At 45.8% G+C, this 21176-nt stretch overlaps 1 protein-coding gene across 2 annotated transcripts in view; it reads right to left on the bottom strand.

Annotated features, from left to right (window-relative positions):
* The window catches only part of LOC106604681 (neuronal acetylcholine receptor subunit alpha-7), a 70854-nt gene extending 50441 nt beyond the window's left edge, over window positions 1–20413 (bottom strand). Inside the window, exons 1-2 of one of the 2 annotated variants that reach the window (XM_014199580.2) lie at window positions 20267–20413; window positions 19816–20073 (exon numbers count right to left, since the gene is read on the bottom strand). In XM_014199580.2, coding sequence (XP_014055055.1) covers window positions 19816–19885 — 70 coding nt within the window. In that variant the 5' untranslated portion in view covers window positions 19886–20073; window positions 20267–20413. Of the gene's footprint in view, window positions 1–19815 lie in introns of both variants that reach the window. The other variant, XM_014199581.2, reaches the window with a different exon arrangement.
* Between the last annotated feature and the right edge of the window lie 763 nt (window positions 20414–21176).

The following is a 21176-nucleotide window of genomic DNA, read 5'->3' as shown; positions in this document are numbered from 1 at the left end:
GGGTCAATGTACATTGTCCGGTGGCAATTTTATTAATTGTTCAGCAGTCTTATGGCTTGGGGGTAGAAGCTATTGAGGAGCCTTTTGGTCCTAGACTTGGCGCTCCGGTACCACTTGCCATGCGGCAGCAGAGAAAACAGTCTTTAACTTGGGTGACTGGAGTCTCTGACAATTTTATGCATCTTCCTCTGACCCCGCCTATTGCATAGGTCCTGGATGGCAGGAAGCTTGGCCCCAGTGATGTACTGGGCCGTTCGCACTACCCTCTGTAGCGCCTTACGGTCAGATGCCGAGCAGTTGCCATACCAGGCGGTGATGCAACCGGTCAGGATGCTCTCGATGGTGCAGCTGTAGAACCTTTTGAGGATCTGGGGACCCATGTCAAATCTTTTCAGTCTCCTGAGAGGGAAAATGTTTTGTCGTGCCCTCTTCACGACTTTCTTGTATGTTTGGACCATGATAGTTCGTGGTGAGGTGGACACCAAGGAACTTGAAACTCTCGGCCCGCTCCACTACAGCCCTGTCAATGTTAATTAGGGCCTGTTCGGCCCGCCTTTTCCTGTAGTCCACGATCAGTTCCTTTTGTCTTGCTCACATTGAGGGACAGGTCGTTGTCCTGGCACCACACTACCAGTTCTCTGACCTCCTCCCTTTAGGCCGTCTCATCGTTTTTGGTGATCAGGCCTACCACTGTTGTGTCGTTAGCAAACTTAATGATGGTGTTGGAGTCGTGTTTGGCCACAATACAGGAGGAATACAGGAGGGGACTAAGTACACACCCCTAAGGGGCCCCAGTGTTGAGGATCAGCGTGGCAGACGTGTTGTTGCCTACTCTTACTCTTACAGCCCATCATCAACAGCCATCATTGATATGGCCAGGTCCTAATGTCCAGGTATTGGTGCCATTAGAGAGGTGAAAGGTCAGTCATGGCCAGTCAGGTCCTGATCGATCAGTATTGATCACTTCTGATGTGACCTCATTCAGTAGGCATTGTTAGGGTGATGATGACCCATTGAATTACATTATACTAGAGATAGCGTCCCAAAACATTTTAGAAATGTCTATTAAAATATAATGAGCAAAAGTCACACCTACAGTATTTTCTAGAATATCAAAGTATCACAAATGTCAATATCAAATATTACAGGAAAAGTGTTATACAAACACTTATCAGACCTGATGCATACTGTATCAATTAATTGCAAGTGGACTGACGTGGATAGATTTTTGTATTACAAATATATGGGTATCTAGTATAGAAATGAGATATATTCCATCCTTGGCTCTGATTGGAGAGACAGATTGTGAAAAGGGCCCTGTGAAAGGGCCCTGTGAAAGACAGATTTACATTTACATTTACATTTACATTTCTCATTTAGCAGACGCTCTTATCCAGAGCGACTTACAGTAGTGAATGCATACATTTCATTTCATGCATTTTTTGTATTTTTATAAAAAGCTTTCAAATGAAACAAGCAATTTTACACACGGTAAAAAGTAGTTATCTTGACAATACTGCGTTCCAAAAGAGTAGCAGATTTTAACATTAAACATGTTTGGCTTTACCTTAGGCATTTAGAGATGAGGGAGTGTGAAAGAAAGAGAAACACTTCCCTGAAGTGGTGATGCTCAATATTTACATTTGAACCTATCAAGGGGATGAACAGAGGAAGGCAGAGAAATTGAGAGAAGAAGCTATAGGGAGAGGAAGTGAGTGGCAAGTAAAGCAGTGTCTCCTAATCCCGCTCTAACTCACCCTTACACTTTTTATGACCCTCTCTCTCTCTCAATTCAATTCAATTCAAGGGCGTTTATTGGCATGGGAAACATATGTTTACATTGCCAAAGCAAGTGAAATAGATTAAAAAAAAAGTGAATTAAACAATAAAAAACAATGAACAGTAAATATTACTCACAAATGTTCCAAAATAATAGAGACATTTCAAATGTCATATTATGTCTATATACAGTGCTGTAACAATGTGCAAAATAGTTAAAGTACAGGGAAAATTAAAGTAAAGGGAAAATTAATAACCATATGGATTGTATTTAGAATGGTGTTTGTTCTTCACTGGTTGCCCTTTTCTTGTGGCAACAGGTCACAAATCTTGCTACTGTGATGGCACACTGTGGTATTTCACCCAGCAGATATGGGAGTTTATCAAAATTGGATTTGCTTTCGAATTCTTTGTGGGTCTGTGTAATCTGAGGGAAATATGTGTCTCTAAAATGGTCATACATTTGGCAGGAGGTTAGGAAGTGCAGCTCAGTTTCCACCTCATTTTGTGGGCAGTGTGCACATAGCCTGTCTTCTCTTGAGAGCCAGTTCTGCCTACGGTGACATTTCTCAATAATAAGGCTATGCTCACCGAGACTGTACAGTCAAATATTTATTTAATTTTGGGTCAGTCACAGTGGTCAGGTGTGTTTCTCTCTCTCTCTCGCTCTCTCTCTCTCTCTCTCTCGCTCTCTCTCTCACCTGCTGTTTTCTCTCTGCTTGAGCTATGAGCTATGTGCCTGAATCACCAGTAGCCCAATCACAGCACGCCTCAGGCCTCCACACACACACACACACACACACACACACACACACACACACACACACACACACACACACACACACACACACACACACACACAGACACACACACACACACATACACGTTATCACGCTAATACACATTTCCTCTAATATGTGTCTTTTTATCCCAGATTATTGTCCAGACAGGGCACAAAAACCCCAAAGCAACTTCCAGTCACATACACGCATACATGTTCCAGCTAAAACACACCTTTTATATTAATATGGATATTAACCTTATAACTTACTTTAGCTCAGTAAAATACATAAAATCCTAATGGTGTGAATAATCTATTTCTTAGTAGGAATCATGAATCATGAATCATGAATCTCAGCCATGTCTACAATGTCCTAAAGAGGAATTCCTTGTTACTTTGTTAGAAATACAGTCATTCCTAGTCTGGACAGGTGAGAGGAGTGTCTCACTATTCTCTGACAGCAGGCTTCTCTCTGAGGTATTGGAGTTCTCATAGTCACAGGACAGAGTGAAAGAACTGAAGAGAACAGAGGAAGGGAACGAGAGCGAGAATGGCAGGCAAGTGTGTGGGTGTTAGAGTGGCGAGAGTGGGAGGGGATATGAGGGGAGGGGAGGGTTAGGTAAAGTGGTATATTTAAGAGTCAGTCATAACTCCACAGTTAGACTTGGAGCTGCACAGCCCACACACTAACATGTAATTCATTTACACCCTCAGCAAGAATGACAGACAGTAAACAACCATCTCTCTCCATCTGTCATTCTCCATATCCCCTTCCCCTCTCCCCCCTCTCTCTCTGTCTACCTGTCACTTCCTTTATCTCTCTTTCCTCTCCCTCTCTCAATCTAGGCATGAATATTAGAGCTCTTTTTGGTTCAGCTGTCCTGTCACCCAAACCTTGCTGATTCACTGAGTCTCTGTTTAACCATCCTAATAGTGAGTAACATTTGTTCACCATAGCATGCAGAAAATACTACATGCAGTGCTGTGTTGCTATTATTAAACAGCTCCAAATTGGACATGCTTACTGGCATGGAGCGTGTGCTGTGCAAGTGAAGTGTTCAGGATTCTTTTCTTAATTTTTATTATTCTGTATTTTACCCCCTTTTTCTCCCAATTTCGATTATGACCTTGTCTCATTGTTGTCTTCCCAACGGGCTCGGGAGAGGTGAAGGTCGAGTCATGTGTCCTCCGAAACATGACCCGCGCTCCTTAACACCCACCCGCTTAACCCGGAAGCCAGCCGCACCAATGTATCAGAGGAAACACTGTTCAACTGACGACCGGAAGTCAGCCTGCAGGTGCACGGCCCACCACAAGGAGTCGCTAGAGTGCGATGAGCCAAGTAAAGCCCCCCCCGGCCAAACCCTCCGCTAACAAGGACGACGCTGGGACAATTGTGTGCCGCCCTATGGGATTCCCAGTCACGGCCAGTTGTCACACAGCCTGGGATCGAAAGGATTGGCTTTATAAAAGATCTGAGCTGGTATAGTCTTGAAAATCCGACCCTAGGCAACATTGACTAGGGTCTGGTTTCAATGACGGACTCTTTAGGCATAGAGGAACTACCTCACTGCCTATGTTACTACCTTATCCGCTTCAATAAAATACAGAATAGTAGCTAGCAAGATGGATATCACAGGAGTTATTTTAAATTAGTGCATTTCGGAAGTGGCTAGTTTGCATTAACTACCTTCACTAAAACCACTGCAAAGGTTTTGCCTGCAAACTTTGGTTTCGAATCGCAACGTTCTGGTATGTGTCTGCCTCGTGATTTGTTGGGGAGTTGTCTGTCTGAAGAGAAGCCTTCCCAGATTTTTTTTTTCTTTATCGAAGTTGCCAAAAGAGTCCTTCATTGAAAACCGACCCTAGTCACTGCTGCCTAGGGTCAGGTTTTCGAGACTATAACTGGTAGGCTGAGAAAGCCTGAAGAAGAAGTGTCCTAATAGATTATCTAGTGATGATGGTTCCCCGCCTTGTAGACGCATAAAGAGCGTTGTCTGTGTGCTAATGTGTTCTCCTTGTGGGCTGATTTACCCTGAACACATGAATCAGGAAATAAGCCTCTGTTCTGGGTAGCATCTGCAAACAGAAGCTGAGACAAGACAACCTCCCTCCCCCATCACACACTCACACACACACACACACACACACACACACACACACACACACACACACACACACACACACACACACACACACACACACACACACACACACACACACACACACACACACACACACACACACACACACACTGATAAGACTGGCAGACACTCTCATACCCCTTCCTTCCATCCATCCCTCCATTCCTCCCTTCTTCCATTCCTCCATCCCTCCCTACTCAGTGATCATGCCCCATCTGAGACTCTTTACTGGGTCAGTACGCTCAGATGTGATTCCCACATTCAGCTCCAGACACAAGGCACAGGCTGAAGCCTAGAATTAAGAGTTCCTCCTACTGCACCAAGACAAACAGACAGAGAGTGTAATGCTTGGGCAGACTGGTCCATATAGGCAGAACTGAACTACTATTGATGACTAGGCTAATTATACCAATTCATAATCACTTAACTACTGTGTCACTGTAGCTAAAACAAGGGTACATTACAAGGGTCCGTCCCTAAGGAGACTTGGCCATGCCAGGCACACAGAACAAGTGTCCCTACGGAGGGTCCCTAGAGTCAGATTAGTCCCAATGGACATGGAGTCGGGAGACCAGTATATGTAGGTTAGTAGTTAGAGCTCGACCAATATTTGGATTTTTTGTGTCCAATACCGATTCCAATTTTCGGGGGGCCAAAATGTACTGCCGATATACTGTTTAACAGCAGGGAAATTAAAAAGTGTAATTGTCCACACTGAATTCTCAGAAATTGCCATTGAAAAGTGCAATTTGACTTTCTTTTTTATTTAACCTTTATTTACAGATGAGCCCTAAATTACAGAAGTTACAGAAAATACACAAATCAGGATATAAATACAAAGTGCAAGCAGACAGAAAAACACGGTGATAAAAAAACAAACACATTCATCAGTAATAAGGTCCTCAATCAGCTTTCTGAATGGCCCTAGAGGCACCAGAACATCACATTTAACAACATTTTGAAGGCTGTTCCACAAATAAGGTGCAAGAACTAAAAGCTAATTTACCTAACTCAAAATTTCCAGAGTTAGCCTTCCCTGAGACCGGTGTGGTAACTCGTATGCCCAAAGTTTGGTAAAGATGTTAGGTACAGTGATTTATTTATTAATTGTCCAATAACTATGCTTCAAATTTGGATTTCATACATTGTGACAATACTGGCACGGCATGAGAATGGCCACAAGTGTTCAGATAAGCATTAGATTCCCTTTTTTCATCCTATACATTGAATATCGATTACAGATGGAGCGGTAAAAGGCCAATATCGGCCAATAATGTCAGTGAACTAATGTATCGGTCGGGCTGTATTAGTAGTTCTCTATAGGGCCGTGGTCATCAGGCCAGAAACCAACAAACACATATATAACTTCTTAGTATGGAACATTGGATCGTATGGAACACAAGATCTAAGAATACAAGAACAGAGTATCGGAATTGAGAACACATGAGCTCAGAGCATCATGTATGGAACAAAACATATTGCCTGCAAAGCTAATGTACATTCTACTCATTCTTAGTCTATACATCAGAGGGACAGTTAGGAACACAAGGTCTCAAAAAGACCAGCAGAATGTAGAACAGTAGGGGCCATAAGCCTATGTTGTAAACTTTCATTCATCGGTTGTAGCAACCTCATGATGGGTATAGGGAAAATTTGTAGTAGCCTAAACCTATAGCTGTTACATTGAACTGGGTGTATGGAATATGCATGACAGTCATCCAATTTGATGTAATAGAAATAAGGCCATGCTCGTGAACAAAATAATCAGCCTCCCTCATCTTAAACGGCACCGACCCCCATTGAAACAGACATAAATAAAATCATTCAAAATACTAAATATAGAACAGGTTGTTGCATTGTGGCCATAGACATATAATTCATAGAAGGGTTTTGGAAACTCTAACCATGGCAAACTCCTGGGTACACTATGGCTGCCAGTACTGACTTGAATGGGAACTGCTATCTATGGATTATATTTCTATGGTTGGTTGCGGCTCTCAGTTTGCCTTTTGCAAATTTCCAAAATAGAAATCGCAAGAAAAACGTACAGTTTGGAAAGCAAATGCCTACTCCTGAAAAGAGTACACTAATCTGTCATTTGAATGTATTAAAAAAGATTCTGTTAATGTCAGCTAGCATGTAAAGAACATGGAATTGCATGAAATGTGTTTCTAAAAGCCCCCCCCCAAACATCCACAGACCCTGCAAAAAAAACAAATCCCCATGTGTGGTGAACCTAACAACGCATATGCTCAACTGTATGCCACTACGAAAATGTGATTATAGATGCTTTATTCAAAAAATGGGATTGCTCCCCAACTCAAAACATCTACCCGCGGCTATGCAAACATTCACACACACACAAACACACACACAGTAACCCCTGTGGGAGGTGAAGAGAAGCAGACAGACAGATATAACTAATTGTTAGAGCTGGGACGATAATCCCAAAATGATTGACACCGACCATACCGATCATCTATCACAGGGTTTTTAGCTGATATCATTCATTACGATAAGTAGCTGTATACTAGAGAAATGTGAAGTTGATGGCTACAAGCATCAAACTAATAGTAGTACTTTAAATCATTTAAAAAATAACTTTGGTGCACATTAATGATATAAAGTTAGTGTTCTATTTATCATTATCGCATCAATTCAGGCAATATGTATTTTGGTCCATACAGTGCCTTCGGAAAGTATTCAGACCCCTTGACTTTTTCCACATTTTGTTATGTTACAGCCATATTCAAAAATGTATGAAATAAAACAAATTGGCAGCAATCTACACACAATATACCATAATGACAAAGCAAAAACAGGTTTCTACAAATGTTTTCACATTTATTAAAAATAATGAACCGAAATAACTTATTTTACATAAGTATTCTGACCCTTTACTATGAGACTCGAAATTGAGCTCAGGTGCATCCTGTTTCCATTGATCAGCCTTGAGATGTTTCTACAACTTGATTGGAGTCCACCTCTGGTAAATTCAATTGATTAGACATGATTTGGAAAGGCACACACCTGTCTATATAAGGTCCCACAGTTGACAGTGCATGTCAGAGCAAAAACCAAGTCATGAGGTCTAAGGAATTGTCCGTAGTGCTCAGAGACAGGATTGTGTCGAGGCACAGATCTGGGGAAGGGTACCAAAACATTTCTGCAGCATTGAAGGTCCCCAAGAACACAGTGGCCTCCGTCATTCTTAAATGGAAGATGTTTGGAACCACCAAGATTCTTCCTAGAGCTGGCTGCCCGGCCAAACTGAGCAATCGGGAGAGAATGGCCTTGGTCAGGGAGGGGACCAAGAACCCGATGGTCACTCTGACAAAGCTCTAGAGTTCCTCAGTGGAGATGTGAGAACCTTCCAGAAGGACAACCATCTCTGCAGCACTCCACCAATCAGGCCTTTATGGTAGAGTGGCCAGAAGGAAGCCACTCCTTGACTGCACTCCTTGACTGCACATGACTGCACGCTTGGAGTTTGCCAAAAGGCACCTAAAGACTCTCAGACCATGAGAAACAGGATTCTCTGGTCTGATGAAACCAAGATTGAACTCTTTGGCCTGAATGCCAAGCGTCATGTCTGGAGGATACCTAGTACCATCCCTACAGTGAAGCATGGTGTTGGCAGCATCCTGCTGTGGGGATGTTCTTCAGCGGCAGGGACTGGGAGACTAGTCAGGATCGAGGCAAAGATTAATGGAGCAAAGTACAGAGAGATCCTTGATGAAAACCTGCTCAGGACCTCAGACTGGGGTGAAGGTTCACCTTCCAACTATACAATGACCCTAAGCACACAGCCAAGACAACGCAGGAGTGGCTTTGGTACAAGTCTCTGAATGCACTTGAGTGGCCCAGCCAGAGCCCGGACTTGAACCCGCTCAAACATCTCTGGAGAGACCTGAAAATAGCTGTGCAGCAATGCTCCCCTTCCAACCTGACAAAGCTTGAGAGGATCTGCAGAGAAGAATGGGAGAAACTCCCCAAATACAGATGTGCCAAGCTTGTAGCGTCATACCCAAGAAGACTCGAGGCTGTAATCGATGACAAAGGTGCTTCAACAAAGTACTGAGTAAAAGGTCTGAATACTTATGCTGATATGATATTTCAGTTTAAAAAAATTATACATTTGCAAAAATGTCAAAAATTCTGTTTTTGCTTTGACATTATGGGGTATTGTGTGTAGATTGATTAGGGGGGAAATTATTTAATCAACTTTAGGAAAGGCTGTAACCTAATAAAATGTGGAAAAAATAAAGGGCTCTGAATACTTTCCAAAGGCACTGTATCTACTAATTGTGCCCATCTCTTTTAAAGTTTAGGACTGACTTTCATGGGTGTCCTTTTAACTGCCTGTCAGAAAGCCATTCCAAAGTGAAGAAATAAAGTATAGATTAGTTTTAAACAGCTTTAAGTTATACATGTGTGTGTTACGGGTGTCGTAGGGTTTAGACCAAGACGCAGCGGGAAAATGTATACTCATCTTCTTTTATTAAAGGACAAAGAAGGAAAACCGAAATAAACACGTATACAAAAACACGACGACAAAGACCAGGCCGGTAAGGCACAAAGCTATACACAGCAACAATCTCCCACAAAATCCCATGACAAAAACACTCCTAAATATAGGACCTTCAATCAGAGGCAACGATAGACAGCTGCCTCCAATTGAAGGCCCCAATCCCCATTACCAAAACATAGAAATACAAACACCTAGACAGAACATAGAAAAACTAACATAGAACAATAAGAAAACCCTGGACTAATAAATCAAAATACCCCTCTACATACATAACCACCCCGAACCATATAAACCAAATACCCCCTCTACATGAACACAAACACACCCTGAACCACATAAAACAAATACCCCCTGCCACGTCCTGACCAAACTATAATAACAAATAACCCCTAATACTGGTCAGGACGTAACAGTACACCCCCCCCCAAAAAAAAGGTGCAGACCCCGGATGCACCTTACACAAATAACCAAAAATAACCCCCAAAACAAAATAAATCCCAAAACTACATGGGAGGGAAGGGAGGGTGGCCACCATCACCGACGGTGCTCCTGCAACACCCCCCCCTTTCCCCAAATACTCCCCCCTCAGGAGGTGGCTCTGGAGCTGGACGCAGACCCCGCTCCACCCCTGGCTAAATCCGCTCACATAATGTCTCTACAGCGATGTCCCTCTCCGTCGACCCCGGACCGTAGGGCGACTCTGGTTGCTCCCGACCGTAGGGCGACTCTGGGAGCTCCCGACCGTAGGGCGACTCTGGGAGCTCCCGACCGTGGGCCGTCTCTCCTGGTTCCGGACAGTGGGCCGTCTCTCCTGGTTCCGGACAGTGGGCCGTCTCTCCTGGTTCCGGACAGTGGGCCGTCTCTCCTGGTTCCGGACAGTGGGCCGTCTCTCCTGGTTCCGGACAGTGGGCCGTCTCTCTTGGTTCCGGACAGTCTGGACGAGGCACTGTTGCCGGACACTCTGGACGAGACACTGTTACCGGACACTCTGGACGAGGCACTGTTGCCGGAAGTTCTGGACGAGGCACTGTTGCCGGAAGTTCTGGACGAGGTACTGTCGTCGGAAGCTCGGGACTGGGCTGACGCACTGAAAGCCTGATGCGTGGGGCTGGTAGTGGAGGTACCAGACTGGGGACACGCACCTCAAGGCTAGTGCAGGGCGCAGGAACAGGACGAGTTGGACTGGGCTGACGCACTGGAAGCCTGGTGCGTGGTGCTGGTTTAGGAGACGCCAGACTTCGCACCTCAGGGTCAGCACGAGAAGCAGGAACTGGATACACCGGTACATGGGTAAGTACTGGAGGTCTGGAGCGCACCTCTTGCACAACCCGTCCTGGCTGGATGGAAATAGCAGCCCTGCACAAGCGGAGTACTGGTACAGGGCGAACTGGGCTGTGCAGAGGCCGGATGGTTGCCGTGCGTAGAGCAGGCGTAGGGTAGCCTGGGCCTAGGAGGCGCACTGGTGGCCAGATGCGCTGTGCAGGCATCCTCCTTCCAGGCTGGATGCCTACTCTAGCACGGCACTTGCGAGGGGCTGGGATCGCTCGCACCAGACTGTGCGTGCGCATGGGTGAGATCGTGCGCACTACAGCATACTCCGGCGCTCTCCACTCCAAATGCTTCCCATAATAAGCACGAGGAGCTGGCTTAGGGCTCACCCTTGGCCCAGCCAAACTACCCGTGTGCCCCCCCCAAACATTTTTTATTGGGGGTGCCTCTCGTGCTTCTCCATCGGCGCGTACATAGCTTCATACCAGCGCCGCTCCGCCTTGGCTGCCTCTATCTCCTCCGGTGGGCGACAATATTCCCCAGCCTGGTGCCATGGTCCAGCCCCGTCCAGAATTTCCTCCCATGTCCATGATTCCACTCGGCTCTGTTGCTGCTCCCTCCTCCGCTGCTTGGTCCGTGTTTGGTGGGAGATTCTGTCACGGGTGTCGTAGGGTTTAGACCAAGACGCAGCGGGAAAATGTATACTCATCTTCTTTTATTAAAGGACAAAGAAGGAAAACCGAAATAAACACGTATACAAAAACACGACGACAAAGACCAGGCCGGTAAGGCACAAAGCTATACACAGCAACAATCTCCCACAAAATCCCATGACAAAAACACTCCTAAATATAGGACCTTCAATCAGAGGCAACGATAGACAGCTGCCTCCAATTGAAGGCCCCAATCCCCATTACCAAAACATAGAAATACAAACACCTAGACAGAACATAGAAAAACAAACATAGAACAATAAGAAAACCCTGGACTAATAAATCAAAATACCCCTCTACATACATAACCACCCCGAACCATATAAACCAAATACCCCCTCTACATGAACACAAACACACCCTGAACCACATAAAACAAATACCCCCTGCCACGTCCTGACCAAACTATAATAACAAATAACCCCTAATACTGGTCAGGACGTGACAGTGTGCTGATCTGTAACTAAAGAAGTGATGTGTTCTTTAGAAATGTTTTAGAATCCAGAGGGAATACCCCAAAATTGTGAAGACAGAGAATGCATCCCAAGAGGCACCCTATCCTCTATATAGTGCACTACTTTTGAGCAGAGCCCTATGGGCACTATAAATGCAGTAAGGTGCCATTTGTGACGCAGATAGAACTGATTTTACCACAAGAAGGTGGTTTCACCATTTCAAGCACATTTTTCTATATTGTGTTCAAAGCCAGTTTAATCTAGAGTTATCCTATAGTGTTTTTACTATAAAAAAATAATATCCAGTTGAGTAGTGGTCCAGACAGCTGTTTTGTCTTCACACATCAAAGTAAAGGTGTGCATATTCACTGACCTATTTCAGCCCTCAGCCCAAGAGAGGAGGGAGGGAGGGAGGGAGGGAGGGAGCGAGGGAAAGCAGAGCTAGTGAGTGTGAGAGAGGGGGGTAGTGGAGAAAGACAGTAGAGAGAGTTCAGACATAAAAACAATGCCGCAAGAAATTATACATTTTACATGAGGGAGTTCAAATGCGACAGTGATTTTCTAAGGCTGACTAGATTAGAGTCAAGTCAGTGTGTGTGAACACAGTGTGAATGTTCCCCATCTATTACGACTGTACTCCTTGCACATGCATTTGCCTGCACGCTGAAGTTAAACCAGCTGACAATGCCAGGCTTTTGCCTTTTAACACACCAGCTCTCCACCATCATGTGACTGGGGTTGTAACCCTTTCTCCCACCCTGCATCACTGAGCTCAGAGAGTGGGTGGGGGTGGGGTAGGGTGGGATAGGGTAACGTAGCATGGTAATGGCAGTATAGGGTCTGGGGTGAGATGATGTGAGTGGTTGATAATCTACAGTCGTGGCCAAAAGTTTTGAGAATTACACAAATATTAATTTTCACAAAGTCTGCTGCCTCAGTTTGCATGATGGCAATTTGCATATACTGCAGAATGTTATGAAGAAGGATCAGATGAATTGCAATTAATTGCAAAGTCCCTCTTTGCCATGCAAATTAACTGAATCCCCAAAAAACATTTCCACTGAATTTCAGCCCTGCCACAAAAGGACCAGCTGACATCATGTCAATGATTCTCTCGTTAACACAGGTGTGAGTGTTGACGAGGACAAGGCTGGAGATTACTCTGTCATGCTGATTGAGTTCAAATAACAGACTGGAAGCTTCAAAAGGAGGGTGGTGCTTGGAATCATTGTTCTTCCTCTGTCAACCAGGTTACCTGCAAGGAAACACGTGCCGTCATCATTGCTTTGCACAAAAAGGGCTTCACAGGCAAGGATATTGCTGCCAGTAAGGTTGCACCTAAATCAACCATTTATCGGATCATCAAGAACTTCTAGGAGAGCGGGTTCAATTGTTGTGAAGAAGGCTTCAAGGTGCCCAAGAAAGTCCAGCAAGCGCCAGTACCGTCTCCTAAAGTTGATTTATGAGTACCTCGTCATGCCGTATTTGTTGATGAATGCTCCATCAGTCTTCCAAGCCTTTGTAGATGAGATTTTCAGGGACCTGCACGGGCAGGGTGTAGTGGTGTACATTGATGACATTCTACATGGTGAATATTGATGACACCACTACACGCGCCGAGCATGTGTCCCTGGTGCGCAGGGTGCTTGGTCGACTGTTGGAGCATGACCTGTACGTCAAGTTTGAGAAATGCCTGTTTTTCCAGCAGTCCGTCTCCTTCCTAGGGTACCGCATTTCCACCTCGGGGGTGGAGATGGAGAGTGACCGCATTTCAGCCGTGCGTAATTGGCCGACTCCCACCACGGTAAAGGAAGTGCAGCGGTTCCTAGGGTTTGCCAATTAATACCGGAGGTTTATCCGGGGTTTTGGTCAGGTAGCGGCTCCCATTACCTCACTGCTGAAGGGGGGCCCAGTATGTTTGCAGTGGTCGGCTGAGGCGGACAGGGCTTTTGGTCACCTGAGGGCTCTGTTTACCTCGGCTCCCGTGCTGGCCCATCCGGATCACTCTTTGGCGTTCATAGTGGAGGTGGACGCGTCCGAGGCTGGGATAGGAGCCATGCTCTCTCAGCAGTCGGGTATGCCACCGAAGCTCCGCCCCTGTGCCTTCTTCTCGAGGAAGCTCAGCCCGGCGGAGCGAAACTATGACGTGGGGGACCGGGAGCTGTTGGCTGTCGTCAAGGCTCTGAAGGCGTGGAGACATTGGCTTGAGGGGGCTAAACACCCTTTTCTCATCTGGACTGACCACCGCAATCTGGAGTACATCCAGGCAGCGAGGAGACTGAACCCTCGCCAGGCAAGGTGGGCCATGTTTTTCACCAGTTTTGTTTTTTCCCTTTCCTACAGACCAGGTTCCCAGAATAAGAAGGCAGACGCACTGTCCCGACTGTATGACACAGAGGAGCGGCCCATGGATCCCACTCCCGTACTCCCGGCCTCCTGCCTGGTGGCGCCGGTAGTGTGGGAGCTGGACGCGGACATTGAGCAGGCGTTCCGTGCAGAGCCCGCTCCCCTCCAGTGTCCCGCTGGGCATCTGTACGTTCCGTCTGCTGTCCGTGACCAGTTGATCTATTGGGCCCACACGTCACCCTCCTCTGGTCATCCTGGGATCGGTCGGACGGTGCACTGTTTGGTTGGGAAGTACTGGTGGCCTACCTTGGCCAAGGACGTGAGGGTGTATGTTTCCTCCTGCTCAGTGTGCACCAGCGTAAGGCTCCTAGGCACCTGCCCAGAGGGAAGCTACACCCCTTACCCGTTCCACAGCGGCCTTGGTCGATCCTGGTCGTTGTGGATCGGTTCTCTAAGTCCTGCCGTCTCCTCCCTCTGCCCGGTCTCCCTACGGCCCTACAGACTGCGGAGGCCTTGTTTACGCACGTCTTCCGGCATTACGGGGTGCCTGAGAATATAGTGTCTGATCGAGGTCCCCAGTTCACTTCGAGGGTCTGGAAGGCGTTCATGGAACGTCTGGGGGTCTCGATCAGCCTTACCTCGGGGTTTCATCCCGAGAGTAATGGGCAGGTGGAGAGAGTGAACGAGGATGTGGGCAGGTTTTTGCAGTCGTATTGCCAGGATCGGCCAGGGGGAGTGGGCAGCATTCGTGCCATGGCGCGAGATGGCTCAGAACTCACTCCGCCACTCCTCCACTAACCTCTCCCCCTTCCCGCGCGTATTGGGGTACCAGCCAGTTCTGGCACCTTGGCATCAGAGTCAGACCGAGGCTCCTGCGGTGGACGACTGGTTCAGGCGCACGGAGGAGACATGAAACGCCGCCCATGTTCACCTCCAGCGGGCCGTGCTGCGCCAGAAAGCCAGCGCAGACCGTCACCGCAGTGAGGCCCCGGTGCGAACCGGGTCTGGCTCTCAACCCGGAACCTGCCCCTCTGCCTGCCCTGCCGGAAGCTGGGTCCGCTGTTTATGGGGCCATTTAAAGTCCTGAGGAGAGTGAACGAGGTTTGTTATAGGTTACAGCTTTTCCCCCTGATTACATATTAACCCCTCGTTCCATGTGTCTCTCCTCAGGCCGGTGGTGGTTGGCCCGCTCCAGGAGTCTGAGGTGCGGGAGGTTCCTCCGCCCCCTCTGGACATCGAGTGTGCCCCGCCGTACTCCGTTCGCTCTATACTGGATTTGAGGCGTCGGGCGAGGGGCCTTCAGTACCTCGTGGAGTGGGAGGGGTACAGTCCGGAGGAGAGGTGCTAGGTTCCGGTGGAGGATGTGTTGGACCCTTCAATGTTGCGGGAGTTCCACCGTCTCCATCCGGATCACCCTGCGCCTCGCCCTTCGGGTTGTCCCCGAGGCCGACGTCAGCGCGCTGCTGGAGCCACGCGTCAAGGGGGGGTACTGTCATGACTTCCGCTGAAGTCGGGTCCTCTCATTGTTTGGGCGGCACTTGACGGTCGTCGTCGCCAGTCTTCTAGCCATCATCGATCCATTTTTCATTTTCCATGTGTTTTGTCTTGTTTTTCCTCACACCTGGTTTCAATTCCCTCAATTACTTGTTTTGTATTTAACCCTCTGTTCCTCCCATTTCTTTGTGTGGGATTGTTTATTGTAGTGCTTGTGCACGTTCCCCCGTTAGCGCACGACAGGTTATTTTTGTGCCTATTTATCTTGTTGTTCTGGATGCCGTTGGTTTTGCTTAATAAATCTCTGGTTATTACCCAGTTCTGCTCTCCTGCGCCTGACTTCTCTGCCGCCAATTACGCACCCCCGCTACAGAAGCAAAGACTTTTGGAGGATGGCCTGGTGTCAAGAAGGGCAGCAAAGAAGCCACTTCTCTCCAGGAAAAACATCAGGGACAGACTGATATTCTGCAAAAGGTACAGGGATTGGACTGCTGAGGACTGGGGTAAAGTCATTTTCTGTGATTGTTTGGGGCATCCGGAAAAAAGCTTGTCCGGAGAAGACAAGGTGAGCGCTACCATCAGTCCTGTGTCATGCCAACAGTAAAGCATCCTGAGACCATTCATGTGTGGGGTTGCTTCTCAGCCAAGGGAGTAGGCTCACTCACAATTTTGCCTAAGAACACAGCCATGAATAAAGAATGGTACCAACACATCCTCCGAGAGCAACTTCTCCAAACCATCCAGGAAAGGTTTGGTGACGAACAACGCCTTTTCCATCATGATGGAGCACCTTGCCATAAGGCAAAAGTCATAACAAAACATCGATGTTTTGGGTCCATGGCCAGGAAACTCCCCAGACCTTAATCCCATTGAGAGCTTGTGGTCAATCCTCAAGAGACGGGTGGACAAACAAAACCTCACAAATTCTGACAAACTCCAAGCATTGATTATGCAAGAATGGGCTGCCATCAGTCAGGATGTGGCCCAGAAGTTAATTGACAGCATGCCAGGGCGGATTGCAGAGTTCTTGAAAAAGAAAGGTCAACACTGTAAATATTGACTCTTTGCATCAACTTCATGTAATTGTCAATAAAAGCCTTTGACACTTATGAAATGCTTGTAATCATACTTCAGTATTCCATAGTAACATCTGACAAAAATATCTAAACACACTGAAGCAGCAAACTTTGTGAAAATTAATATTTGTGTCATTCTCAAAACTTTTGGCCACGACTGTATACTTCTGTGGTCAGAACACCAGGAAACTAACTTTCTTCCAAATGGTCTTCAGTACATCTCCCACAGCCACACTCCCTTGAGAAAAATTATTTTCCTTTACGTCCTGACAAATGTTGTCGCTCCTGAACACCAACAGCTGAGTACAACATTAACGATAATGATATAGGGTCTAATCTCAGGGCTCTAGTCATAATCCTAATCTAATCCAATGGCTAAAACTCTATGTCACGCCACAATGGAATACTCTATACAAAAGTAATTTTACTGCTGCTACACATGAATGTGTATTCATATATATATTATGATTGACCTCTTACACAGATGTTAGTAAGATTGATTATGTAAATCCATATCTTCATCAGTGTCTTTTGGCTCAAAGGAAACAGAAATATACACTGAGTGAAATAAACCTGCTCTTTCCATGACAGACTGACCAGGTGAATCCAGGTGAAAGCTATGATCCCTTATTTATGTCACTTCAATCAGTGTAAATGAAGGGGAGGAGACAGGTTAAAAAAGGATTTTTAAGCCTTGAGACAATTGAGACATGGCTTGTGTATGTGTGCCATTCAGAGGGTGAATGGGTAAGAGAAAATATTTAAGTGCCTTTGAACAGGGTATGGTAGTTGGTGCCAGGCGCACCGGTTTGTGTCAAGAACAGCAACACTGCTGGGTTTTTCACACTCAACAGTTTCCCGTGTGTATTAAGAATGGTCCACCACCAGTGGAGGCTGCTGAGGGGAGGATGGCTCATAATAATGGCTAGAATGGAGTCAATGGAATGTTAGCAAACACATAAAACACATGGTTTCCATGTGGTTGATACCATACCATTGACTCCATTCCAGCCATTATTATGAGCTGTCGTTCCCCTAGGCCCCTCCACTGTCCACCACCCAAAGGACATCCAGCCAATTTGGCACAAAGGTGGGAAGCATTGGAGTCAACATGTGCCAGCATCCCTGTGGAAAGCTTTCTACACCTTCTACAGTCCATGCCCCGACGAATTGAAGCTGTTCTGAGGGGAAAAGTGAGGATATAACTCAATATTAGGAAGGTGTTCTTAGTGTTTTGTACACACAGTGTATGTTCTCCTTCATAGAGTTATAGAGTAGTGCATATACAGTACCTTATGTACATGGATGTATACCATGCCATGGAAAGATAACTGCTACCATGCTGCTACTGGACGGAACTGTATGCCTTCCTCCTACGGATGCCCGTCACATGTATAAGCATCATTTAGTTGAAGCCACAAAAATACCCAAATCAATAATGCACAGGATGAAGCAGGAGTTTGAATTGACATAAACTAGAGATTAAAGAAAGTGGGAGGCTAGAAAGTCTCTCAGGAGTTACTGCTGACCATGGGGGAAAGAGAGGGGGAAGAGAGAGGGAAGAGTGAGGTGTTGCATAGGAATCAGAGAGATCTAATTTATGGACAGATGCCATGCAACTCTTCATACCGTATCGAGAAGGTTCTGGAACAAAGGTTAGAGGGAAACAATAAAAACAGAATTTCATTGGAAAAAGTTAAGATGTCTTTATTGCGCCACAGTTACTCTTACTCTTCAGATGCATCTCACAGAATAATTTTTTTTAGTATCGTAAACTAAGATTGATTGAAAGCAGATCCGTGGTGCTGAAAGACATTATTGAAAGTTGATGTGTAAATGATTTGATCACCAACATTTCCTGTATTCGTTGCATGGCCTCATGCACAAGAGTGCTAGTCTTCCTGACTTCAGAGTCTGGAAAGGCTCCATGATGTTGTAGGCAAGATGCGCAGATAATGAAGGAGGCTGTGCTTTATTACCAATTGGTTCACCTGTGTCTTTCTCACTCAAACACTCACATGGACAGCCACACACACAGCCCCCGAGTGCCACCCCCTTCCAATACAAGTGTAGGATTTTCAAACGAGAGGTCTAAAAAAAAAAACATTTGAGAGAACCAAGCTCAAGCCAACTTCTGTGTAAATACTGCACTTACAACAGGGTCCTGTCCAGACCGGTTTGTCACAGCTCTCCACCTGAGTCGCATCAGTCAAGCTACAACAGTGCCCCATCAGACTGGCAATAAGGAGTTTAATGTCTAGAAAAAGATAGTCTGCTTCAACTATCAATCAAATGGTTATAAAGACCAGTCTGTCTATCAGACATTGGCAATCGTAGGACAAGTGTGCCTGAGACCAAAGCCCTGTCTGACCAAAGCCCTGTCTCTCCCTCCAGCCATCCCTGGCCAGTGATGTGAGTGAAGTAGGTAGTTGAGGACAGGGAGACTGTCTGTGTGCTGGACACACACAAAGAGACGGAGAAACAATGCACAGAGACAGTAACACCCAACACACTGGAGAAATGCCTCTATGCCAATAAACCTCTGTAAACCCTGTGCTGTGCTGCGTCACAGTATATAAAGTAGACCCAGATGTCAGGGATGATTGGGGGGGGGTGGAATGAGAAGGGGGGGCTTTAAGAACAAATGCATTATCCCTATGAATAAGCACAACACACTGTCCACATACACTTTTAACTATTTTAAATGAACCCCAACAGCATGTGACCTGCATATGCATTAGGTAATATGGTATATTATGCCTACTGTATAGAATAGATTACATAATCCTACTATAGATTGCCACAGCACATGAATGAAATCGACTGCACTGTGACAGGAAAGGAATTGACACTTAAACCTAGGCTATTTAGAATAATCCATCAAAATACAAATCGGCCTACTCTCTTCCCAAAACCCATCACTATGTTGGATCACAACTGTATTTGTGTTTCAATCAAATATTACAGGTAACGTTAACTGTTATTTAGAGAGAGAAAAAAATCACTTTCCTCTCATATCAATGTCCCCTCTCTCTGTGCTTTTATTTCAAACGTCAAAATCGTGCCCAAAATTACCTGGAAACCGGAAACCTACTTTGTTGTGTATACCCAAAACTCAAATCAGAGTTTTCAGCCTATCACTGAGGGGTAGCATTCACACCACATTCTCTCTAAACATACATGAAACACCGTTCAACAGAGAGAAGTGGACTCGGAGCCAGCCATACCTTTGAAAAGGACCGCCATCCATAGATAGATCCCAACCGAACCTTGTCCAAAAAACTTGTGGCACCGCATCCTTTCGTTCACAGGAATCCGACGACCCTCGAGCCTTCACTGGCAGCTAGAGAGTAGGCGCTTGTTCAGCCAGGGTATGAGCATTGGGCTGGGGAGAGGTGGAGATTGATGGGCTGAGGAGAGGTGGAGAGTGATGGGCTGGGGAGAGGTGGAGAGCGATGGGCTGAGGAGAGGTGGAAAGTGATGGTCTGGGGAGAGGTGGAGAGTGAATGAGTGAGATAGAGATAGATAGTGAACAACATTTGCGCTTGCACGATGGTTAAAAAAACATTCTCATACACCCGGGCGCATTCTCGGAGCATAGGCTACTCTAAGAAAATAACTTTTACGCATAACAAAATAGTCCTCGCGGTCTGAATATTCGGATTTTGTGAATCTTACACTGATAAACTTGTGGCTGTGGTTGCGCTGTCTCTCTTCGCGTGCTCACCCGTTTCCCGCCTCGTCTGAGCCTTCGGTCTGCTCGAGCGCATTCCTCGTGCCACTTTTTGAAAATCGACGAGAGGCGGGGATGGCGTCAGGCGCCCCGCTAAGAGCTTCCAGAGAGGTCTGAGCCTCTATGTCTAGGTCAGAGTCTGGGAAAACATCAACATTTCTAAAAAATAAAAAATAACACGCAGACACAAAAGTTCGTTATGAACTGTATTTATAGTTTAAACTTTACATTGATCATAAATGTTGTTCTGAAATGTGTATAACAATGTGATGATATTTTACGCAAATGCCTAATAGGCATAACTATGTTACAAAATAAAATAAAAAAACATGAGACTGATTCATGAATCCATTATGTGCAATTGGGCGAGTCGACTATATTCACAATTCTCAGATATTTAATCTAAAATGAAATCTAAACTTTTATTCAATTTGATTGTTTTCCTGCAGGTGTATACAACCTACTCCATATAGAACATGCTCCCAATTTAGAAAATAAAAAAACAAAGATGTCTTCATTGCACACTGTATATCTTCACACCCCAGAGTTAATATGATATGATATACTTTATTGTCCCGTGGGGAAATTTGACTTGGACAATAGAGAGTGCTGCTGCTTCCACATACAGTAAATACATAAATACATAGAATCATCATACACTCCCCTCCCCACCAACACAAAAGTTGAATCAATTAATGTCAGGTGGCAGGTAACCTATAAGAGCATTGGGGCCAGTATCTGAAAGGTCGCTGGTTCGAATCCTAGAGTTGACTAGGTGAGAAATCTGCTGATGTGCCCTTGAGCAAGGCACTTAACCCTAATTGATCTGGATAAGAGCACCTAATAAATAACTAA

This window comes from Salmo salar, chromosome ssa05 (genome assembly GCF_905237065.1).
Source record: "Salmo salar chromosome ssa05, Ssal_v3.1, whole genome shotgun sequence".
NCBI classification, from domain to species: Eukaryota; Metazoa; Chordata; class Actinopteri; order Salmoniformes; family Salmonidae; genus Salmo; species Salmo salar.
This window is presented reverse-complemented; position numbering and strand designations above follow the sequence as displayed.